Source organism: Orycteropus afer, unplaced genomic scaffold (assembly GCF_000298275.1).
Source record: "Orycteropus afer afer isolate SDZICR_OR568_19922 unplaced genomic scaffold, OryAfe1.0 scaffold00056, whole genome shotgun sequence".
NCBI classification, from domain to species: Eukaryota; Metazoa; Chordata; class Mammalia; order Tubulidentata; family Orycteropodidae; genus Orycteropus; species Orycteropus afer.
The window spans coordinates 3301265-3310994 of record NW_006921643.1 but is presented as its reverse complement, the minus strand read 5'-3'; the positions used below and the strand labels follow the sequence as shown (position 1 = coordinate 3310994).

General features: G+C 41.9%; 1 protein-coding gene across 1 annotated transcript in view; it reads left to right on the top strand.

Moving 5' to 3' along the window:
* Positions 1-981: 981 nt before the first annotated feature.
* The window catches only part of ETF1 (eukaryotic translation termination factor 1), a 40444-nt gene continuing 31695 nt past the window's right edge, over positions 982-9730 (top strand). The window contains exon 1 of the mRNA XM_007938955.2: positions 982-1067. Coding sequence (XP_007937146.1) covers positions 982-1067 — 86 coding nt within the window. The remainder of the gene's footprint in view (positions 1068-9730) is intronic.

Below are 9730 nucleotides of genomic sequence, written 5' to 3'. Positions count from 1 at the left end.
TCGACTCTAAACAGCTCAGACCAAACCATTCATGGGGTCAGAAACCTCAGGTGTCCAACTTTAGGCAGCCCCTGCCTTCTTCCACCCCACAAAGCCTAGCAAAGAGGCGTCTGCCTCTTCAGAAGAGCCTAGGGGGTAAAAGGTCCCCACAGGACACACTGATCCAGAGTCCGAACACTAGTCCGCGCAGCCGTGACGTAGGCAGGCTCAAGCACTTCGTCAGCAATGGAACCTCTTAACGCGAGGCGCCTGAGGTTTCTCAGGCTTCAAATAGCATGACAGGGTCTGACTGCTCAGGCACACATCGTACTCTATCAAATAGAAGAGACAGAACAGACGAAGATCCCGCACCTTGCCCTTTAAGAACCACCTCCCTTCGAGCTTGGCGGGGCTCTGAGTAAGTCCTCGCGAGAGCCACTGGCTTCCGCCCGCTTCCTTCTCTCGGCTTGCAGGGCAGGAAGGGAAAGCAATAGCTCCCGCCCCACTGTCCTACCTCACAAGGCCGCGCGGCTCCAGCTGTGGCCAATCGACGGGCCCATTGTAGGCAGCGGTGCAAAGAACCAATGGATAGTCGCGGCGCGCGCAGAGCTTCCTCTCTCCGCACCCGCCGGCCCCCTCCCTTCCGCCAGCCGCCTTCCACTCCGCTCCTGGCAGCGGAAGTGATGTCACAGGCCCCATGTGAGCGGATTGCAACACATGCAGCTGCCTGGAGAGAGGGAGCCGGTGTCCTACGTCAGAGCCGCCGCCGCCGCGGAGCCGCCGCCGGGGAGGAGCAGCCGCTGCCGCCCAGGACTGGGCCCTTAGGTAAGCAGGGGGAGGGAAAAGCCGGCGACCAACGCGGCGAGCCGCGCAGGGTGGGGAGAGGAGGGCAGTTTAGGGTGGCAAGGAAGGGGGCCGCTCTGCCCCAGCGGCGGCGCTAACTCTGTGGTCTTGGTGTCTCCGGGCCCCGCCGGGCCGCTCTAGGGAGGAGGAGGCGAGAAGATGGCGGACGACCCTAGTGCTGCCGATAGGAACGTGGAGATCTGGAAGATCAAGAAGCTCATCAAGAGCTTGGAGGCGGCCCGCGGGTGAGCGCCACGTCCGGCCCCCCCCGTGCCCTCCTGGTTCCCGGACCCCTCAGGATGGCCGCCCCCGCGCCGCATGGCCGGATGAGGAGAACCAGGCACTAGTCAACTCCCGCCTTCTGGGTCTTTGGGTAGTGGCCCCCGACTCAGGGGCGAGGGTCTGCGCGGTGCTCCCTGAAAGGGGTGCCTGACCCGCTTGGGGGTAAAGGGCCGCGCTCCCCGGGCTCATACTATTCGACCCGCTCGTGGTAGTACACCGTTACTTTTCTCCTTTCCTAAGGCCCTGATTATATCTCTTCACTTTTCGGGCTCCAGGTGCTGTCACCCAACTCGAGCGCTGTTGGGAAGGGCCAGACCTGCCTTTCCGAACGCCCTTTCCTGATTTCCTTTCTTCCCCTCTCTTTACGTTCCTTAGCCAGGCTTCATTAAAATGGCCTCCCCGTCCCAGGTCTTTGAGGCTTGAGTGGATGAAGTTTGGATGGAGCGGGAAGGAAAAGTGGCCAGGGACAGCCTCTCTCTGGCTCCCTCTGATTTCTCTGGGTCTCATCTCCCTCAAGATGACTTCCCCAAGTCCTCTAATTATCTCGGAACTTCCTGGTGTTAGCTGTTCCAGGTCCCACTTAGGAACTGGAAGTGCCAACGCGTGAGTGGTGGGGGAAGGGGAGGTTTGGTTGACATGTCTAGATGTTTATATTACGAAGAAATGTGGGTTATGGAGCTTTCCATATGAACCTTAGCTGCAGGGTCCTCTTGACCTTTGTTTGGAATTTCTGGGGGTGCCATTGTAGATATGCCTGATGTACTTGTTGAAATTCAGATCGAATTAAGTAAGTTTGAGTCTCTTGTAAATTTTTATAGGAAACGGTAGGTGTGTCTGTTGTAAGAGTAATAGGACATGTATGCTTTTACCTTTAATGTTCATCTGAGAAAAGTGTGTCAGAAATAGTCCAGTTTTCTCACTTTATTTGTTCTTTTCTCAGTCATAGAAACTTTTCACTTGCAGATAATGGCAAAAAAAAAACCAACACCTTCTTGGTTTGTGTTTGTGCATTCTTAGACTAGCAGAGTGGCTTGCCCCAGAACAAGTGGAAAGTTGATTTCAGTACAAAAATTAGACATTCTGGTTTGTCATTGACCACTAGATTTGCAATGATAAGATGACCACCCTCAAGTTCTTCACTGTTACTACATATGAGTTGAGGTGTGCTTGATTCCAGTAAAGGGCCGGGATTAACAGACTGGTTTTGCCATGCTATTTTCTTAATAAATTAGTGACAAATTTGGAATGAGTTTTCTGATAGTTAGTCCTATTCAGTGACTTGGGCTTTAGGTCACTCTTTAATGTACTGTAGAAACAAGTATTTATTATGGTATGAATTGAAGATGGCAATTTATTTTTTTATTCTCTTGTTTTTCCTTGGATTTAATAGAATAATCAAGGCTAGTTAATAATCTTAAAGGAACTTGAACACATATGGTTCTGTGCCACATGGTAAAGTGAATAATTATCCCCTAAGTGTGAGAATACTGTACTTTTGGGGATAATACAGGTTATGACCCATTATGATGCACTACCGGGAATTAGCCAGATTCTTTCATTTCACTAGAATTTTCTGTTGTGTTACTTGAAGCCTTCAGTTGAGCATTGGTTTTTATATTTTGTTGTTGTAGTGTTGTTTAAAGTTGGACGTTACAACCTGTAATTTGTTCTCATTCATTTGGATGTAATTTAGATGACAGTTTATTTGCGTTTGCAGCTTTGTGTATCAGAATTGCATATGTTACATTCTCTGAATCAATCTAAAATATGAATTAACAGCTATCATTTGTTATCTGAGTGACGTGACGATGAAGGTAATACTACTTAAATAACTGCATTCTTTTCTTCTGGTTGATTAAGGAAACTCTTAAATTTGTTTCTAGCTCTTCTTTAAAGGTTATATCTCTTTGTTTAGCAAAGTTCAATAAGTTTAAAGCAAGCTAAAATTAATTTATTAGGTACAGCTTTTCTTCTGAATGATAAATTTAACGTGAACATTGTAGACGGAATTAAGCTAATATAGCTGGTTGTTGTTATGTGCTGTCGAGTCGGACCTGACTCATAGCGACCCCTCCTTGGGTTTCCGAGGCAGTATCACTACAGAAGTAGATTGCCCCATCATCCTTCCGAGGAGTGGCTGGTGGGTTTGAACCGCCAGCCTTCTGGTTAGCAGTCAGGTGTCTTCGGCACTATGCTACCATAGCTCCTAATATAGTTGGGGAGTGATTGATATTCGTGTCTCTGCTCTGCTCACCACCACCCCCATGTCAAGGATTAGTTGTATCTTGATCCCGTGAAAATTTAAAAACTTGGTCTTCTTGGTAATAAACTCTGAAGTTTATTCTGTTTGACATTAAAGTCAGACACTTTAGATTTTCTTAGAACTGTTTTAGAAATGAAGGTCCTTCTCCCCCCCCCCGCAGTGTAGATCTCTGGGTGTAAGAATCAGATTGGTTTGTTATTTATACATGTTATCAAAATATGCTGGAATAATAGTGATTTTGAAATTGAGATAGTCAATATGTGGTTACTTCTTAATGCATGACCCAAATACAATATCGCTTGGAAGGGAACTAGCAGCAAAAATGGACTCTTAATAAAGACATCTGAATAGAGTAAAGTGAGCTCAATAATTTATTGAACATTTGTATGTTATACACACTGTGCTAAGTGATACATTATTTCATTTAATCCTCACTGTAAGTATTGCTACTATTTGATACACAAGGGATCTGAGACTGAGAGGTTAAAATAATTTGCTGTCCAAAGTGGCACAGAGCTATAATGTAGCAGAACCCAGGACTTGTAACTAATGTGCCATATTGCACAATAGATAAATTTTGTGTTCAAAAAATGTAAGATTTACTCATAGTGTAATCTGAACTGTAATAGATTCTTTTTTATGTTACCTTATCTGTTGAAGAACATTAATGGAGCTATAATGAGGAATTTGTAGGATTTTGTATGGTAGCCAGCATCATAGTTCATCATTAGACTTGAAGGGAGTGTTACGCATTTGATTTGAATTCAAGCTGGTTGGAACAAGCCTATTAGGTTTCCTATAAGCCTGATTGAATACCAGTTTTGTGTGTGGCAGTAAAAATAACCAGCTAGTTGTTTTTCTGTATATAAGCCTCACTTAAAGTTGGTGGTAGTTCCTAGTTTTTGAGTACTCCTGGTATGTTCTCCACAGTTGGCTTAATGAGGACAAACTTAACATGTAGCCAAAACTAGAACTAGAGGCATTTGAGTGGAACTATGGTTATGGGTATCCTGAATAAGGTGAACATATTTTACAAGAAAACTAGGTGTGAAATTTGGGAGATGGAATAATGTATGGCCTAGTTTGTTTTTAGGTGTGTTGTGTTGTTTTTTTTCCCTCTGTACTGTGTGAGAGAAAGGTAAGCCCAGAAACAGTGCTGGAAGTTTTATAGTTTTCAGGTAATAAAGTCATAATGAGAGCCTGTTCTAGCCAAGGAAAATGGTAAATATGGCAAAGCAACAGACAAAGTAATTGAGAAAGTTGTGTCTGTGCATATTAGAATTTGTTTATTAATTTACTCTTTAGCCAGGAACCTTGTATATTTTAGATATAATTAGATCTTAGATAACTCCATGGCCTTCCACTCATGCCTGAAGATCAGTGTTGCTTGGGTCTTCTACTGTAGTCTTTGCGCATTTTTAAAGCCTACTGTTTAGTTTAAATGTATTGTGACTTTGAAGGAAATAAAAATTTCCAAGCCACACATGGCCTTTTTTGCCCCAAAATAGAATCATATTTTTAAAAATCTCTGCAAAATTCTTTACATTTTGTTCAACTAAAAAGTTCAAATTTTATGAGGTTGTTGAATGAATTTCTAATTGTTACTTAAACCTTTTAATCTTCCAGGTAAATAATACAGATTATTTAATCTGTATGGTTTGACTAAAACATGTTACATGTTTTTAAGTACTTTTCCTAAGGGAAATTGTTGATTAATAAAACATTCAATTAAATGTTCTTCAGCACTGAATTTCAGGTACTTTTATTTTTACTTTAGTTCTCAATATTCTTGGAGTGCTTGTTGTAACTAAAGTGATGCTTTGTAGTCTTTTATACTGATAGCTGTACCATTCAAGATTCAGACTCTTAGAGAGTTATTATCATCCTCACTTCTGGCTTTTTTCTTTTTCTGTCTCTAATGGTTACACAGATGAAAGATCCCCAGAGAGAAAAGTCAAGAATTAAAAATATTTAAAATTACTCAAGAGTGTAGAACAACTACAGAGGTCTTAGTGGTCTCTCAACACTAATGAGGGCAAGTTATTCTTTCCAAGCATTAGTGCCTGTACTTGTAACTACTAACAATCTTGGGTGGTGAAAAGTGAGATTGTGCAGGTAAAAATGCCTAGCACCACTTTTGCTGCATAGAAAATGTTCCTCCCTTCCTTTTGTATACACTAGCATTGGTCCTTTAGAAATACTGTAATGGAGAATTATATAGTTAAGGGATCAGGATACAGATAACATCAAGTCTGCTCCATGAAAGAAAGGAGAAAGAAATAAGAGGTCAGAGAAAGTGGTAAAGGGAAGCGGAAAGGTGAGAGAAAGGGTACAGTCCCCTTGAAGTGCCTGCCTCAAGTTGAAACTAGTCCTAACAGCTGTTGTGTTCTGGCATGATGTTCTGTGTACTGTGAACCTAATGAACAATCACTCTGTCTTTGAATTTCAAATCTTGACAGACTTCTCATTGTCATAGCAGATACACTTATCTTTCCAAGGATACTCTGGACACATTCTTAGGTAAGCAAGAGTGCCTAATTAGAATACCACTTAGGGCAGGGTTCTGTGTAGGTCATAGGCTACCTCCCCTTCCCCCAAAACACACACACACACACACCCAGGTAGACACTTATTACAGAGGACCCTATTTCTTTGAGCTTAGGGTTGAAGGTGTGCTGAGCACAGCCCCCTGTGCTGGAAAGGTGTTTGGTTCTGAGAACATTGTGTCAGCTTTGCAGCAGGGCTAAATGGATTTAAATCCTTTTTAAAGAGTGAGAAAGAAACTTTTTCCCCTGTATTCACATCTCAGTCTGACCAGCTGAGGAAATGTCTTTTGCATCTAGGCTTTTCTCCAGGGATCTCAGAATAGAACCTAGGGTACATTTTAAAAAAAAAAAATCAATTAATCGACTGCCGTCGAGTCGTTCCCGACTCATAGTGACCCCTCCTTGGGTTTCTGAGGTGGTATCATTACAGAAGTAGATTGCGCAGTCTTCCTTCTGAGGAGTGTTAATTCAACAGCCTGCTGTCTTAGACGAGGAATTAGTGAGGACCAATGTTCTTTTCTACAAGTTGGAAAGATTATGAGAGTATGAGATTTCTTATTGGAGCCCTGTCCTTGCAGAACATGATGAACTTCCCTCTGATAACAGCTTTGGTTTATGCCATCTGACACACTTTGAACCCTTGCCTTCTGTCTGTTCAGGAATGAAAACTTCCCTTTTTTCCTATTTTTGTCACTTTCTGAACAGATCTTTTTCTTTCTTTGAACCTGAGTGAATGAAGAATAAGAAAAAGAATGGTTTTGCTTTATTCTCACCTTCCCAAAAACATAATTGAGTTTGATTAAAAGCTGTGGTTTCATTATTAGTCTCTTGTGGTTACAAAGATGAAAACAGACTTGATTTCTTCTAAATTGATAGACTGACCAAGCGTTTTGGGCTTTAATCAAGCCCTTTCTTAAATCCTGCTCTTTCATCTATGTAATTTATGTATAATAGGTACCTTGTAAGTGTGTGTGTTTTATATGCTTATTTTGCCCCTTTTTTGACCATCTTAGCTGTTTCATAACTTGACTTTTTAACACCAGTTATCTGACATGTAGCTTTTCATCCAATATATATTTTTGCTGTCTTTATACTCTTGTTGTAGTCCTTCCTACCAGATACAAAAGACTTGACATTTTCGTGTGTCTGACAACTGCTTCTTGTCATATTGTTAATGCAGAGTTGCTGGGCTTGCAATCTTTGTTTTCCCGTTTTCACTTGAATCCTTTAAGGTTTCCTTACTATAACCAGTCAGCTAACAAACTTTATCAAACATGATGTGAATTGGGCACTAGACATATGGGAAGAACTGTGTAGTGAAATGAGGACATGGTCTGAAACACAACTTTGGGGCAATGAGCCATTTCCAGTGCTGTTCTTAATAAGAACAGAATAACAAGAGTATATGTTAAAGGGGGTGTGGCGTAAGCGTATAACTATGGTCAGGATTCTAGTGGGAGGTGAGTTTTGGATAGGCTCTTAAATGAGGTGTTAGACATTGTCAAAATGTGAGAGATTGTGTAACCACTCTCAGGTGATTATTGTTAGCAGCTGTCAATTCTGCCCGATTTATGGCAACCCCATATGTTACAGAGTAAAATTGTTCCTTAGGGTTTTCATGCCTGTAATCTTTACAGAAGTAGCTAGTCAGGCTTTTCTTCCACACGTCTACCGGGTGGATGTGAAGCACCTGCCTTTAGGTTAACAACTGATCACAAACCACTTGGTGCGCATGTTAGGTGCAGTTGATTTGATTCCAACTCATAGTGACCCAGCGTGACAGAGCAGAACTATCCCACAGGGTTTTCTAAACTTTAATTTTTAATTTTTATTTATTTATTTTTTAAAATTGTGATTTGGGTGAAACTTTACAGAGCAAATTCATTTTCCGTACAGCAGTTCACATACACTTTGTCTGACATTGACTACAATTTACCACAATGTAACAGCTCCCCTCCCAGTTCCTTCCTATAGTTACCTCTTCCCTGTGCCCTTCTCTCTATGCACTCCTGCTCCTTGAACTATCCCTGTGCATACACAGCCCTTCTAGTCTCCCACGATTGTTCTCTCCAAGGTGTGTATCTAGCTAGTGTAAATGTTCACCACATATGCCTGTCTTTTGTTTGGCTGGAAGCCACTGGTGTGGGTTCAATTCGAGACCTGAAGGGTAGCTAGGGCTCTCTCAGACCAGCAAACCTGTTCCCTTTTCCTTCCTTTTTTTTTCCCCCAAAGGATTTTGAGTTTTATTCCACATTGTTCTACCACTCTATCTAGGATCTGTTCCATGGATCCCACTCTGAGTGGTTGACAGTGGTAGCCAGGCACCATCTGATCTTTTTGTCTCATGGTTGTATAGGCTGAGGACCACATATATCAGTCACTTGGACTGATTGTTTCCAATAATCTTTGGTTTTCTTTATTCTTCTTTGTTCTGGACGAGGAAAGACCCATTGTTGCATTTAGATGGCTGCTTGCAATAAACTTTAATTTTTACAGGAGCAAATTGCCAAGTCTTTTCTCTTCAGAGCCACTGTGGGTTCAGTTGGCCACCTAGCATCACCAGGGCTCCTTCATGCTAATACACTTAGTTGCCTAGTCAAGGGAGAATGTTACTTTTGAGTGTTGGTATAATTTGGCTGACACTGTGTCTCTGCTGCAGTTATGAAATAGAGTTGTAGCTAATTTGCAGCTTTGAAATTGTAATTGAAATTTGTTCTTGGTTAAAAGCCAGTTAATCTAAAATTGGATTCAAAAGCTTTGTGTTGGTTTGATGGTCAGTGAGCTATCAGTGTGTTGACATAGTGCAGAACTTTATGTGTGCCCTGTTGGTAAAGTTGACGTGGCTGAACGTAAGACAGTGGCAATATGAGTTTGCCTTTCTGCCTAAATAAACTTTAGTTTGCAAGTAATTAAAATATACTTGTATTAATCTTCAAACATTAATTCCTAAATATCTGTGATGCCATTAACTTTTTACTGAAATAAATTATCTTACTTTCCAGCTACTCCCATTTTCTGCCATCTTTCTAGCCCTTTTGGCTGGACTGGATCCTCAGGAAAGATACCAAGTTAGAGGATCATGGCTGAGATGTGTTTTAGTCAAGCAGTGAAACTAGTTTTCTGAAGATGGGTAAATGAACAGCATAGTATTTAAAAAAAAAAAAACTGCAGGATAGCTCTGTTGCTGCCATTTCATGGATAAAGAAATTGAAGCACAAAGAGATTAAGTAGCTTGCCTGATGTCACAGCCTACTAAGGAGTAATGCCAGATTCTGTTCCCATTTTTCTGATTTCAAAGCCTGTTGTCTTGACTCTGATACCACATTGCCTAGCTCTGTAGCAATTTTTTTTTTTTTTTTTTTTTTTTGCCTGACTAGAAACATTTCCCATTCCATTCTGAAAGGAGGGCTCTTGTTCAAGATTTGCAATTTACTAGAGGGAGCAGGTGTGCTAAGGCCCAGGCGCAAAGATAAAAAGAAAACAGGAAGACGTTGGGTACTACACGTTTATTCCTAATGAGCTTCAGTGGTGAAGGAAATAACTTGCTGCTTAATCCCTTCCTAGAAACTTGTGTATTAGAAAGATTAACATGAAATGTATGAGTTTATTTGAAAAGTATTTCCATAGTGGTTGTGATAGTTGGAGCTCTGTGTCACCTTGGCTGGACCCCAGTTCTGTGTGGTTGTTCCCATGATGGGATCAGATGGCTGTGTTCTGAGTGGCCAGTCTGCCCAAGGGGAGTTTCCCTAGGGGTGTGGCCTGCTTCCAAGATATCCAAGGACATTCTGGGAAGAGCTGCATTCCTTGAGGGGTTGGA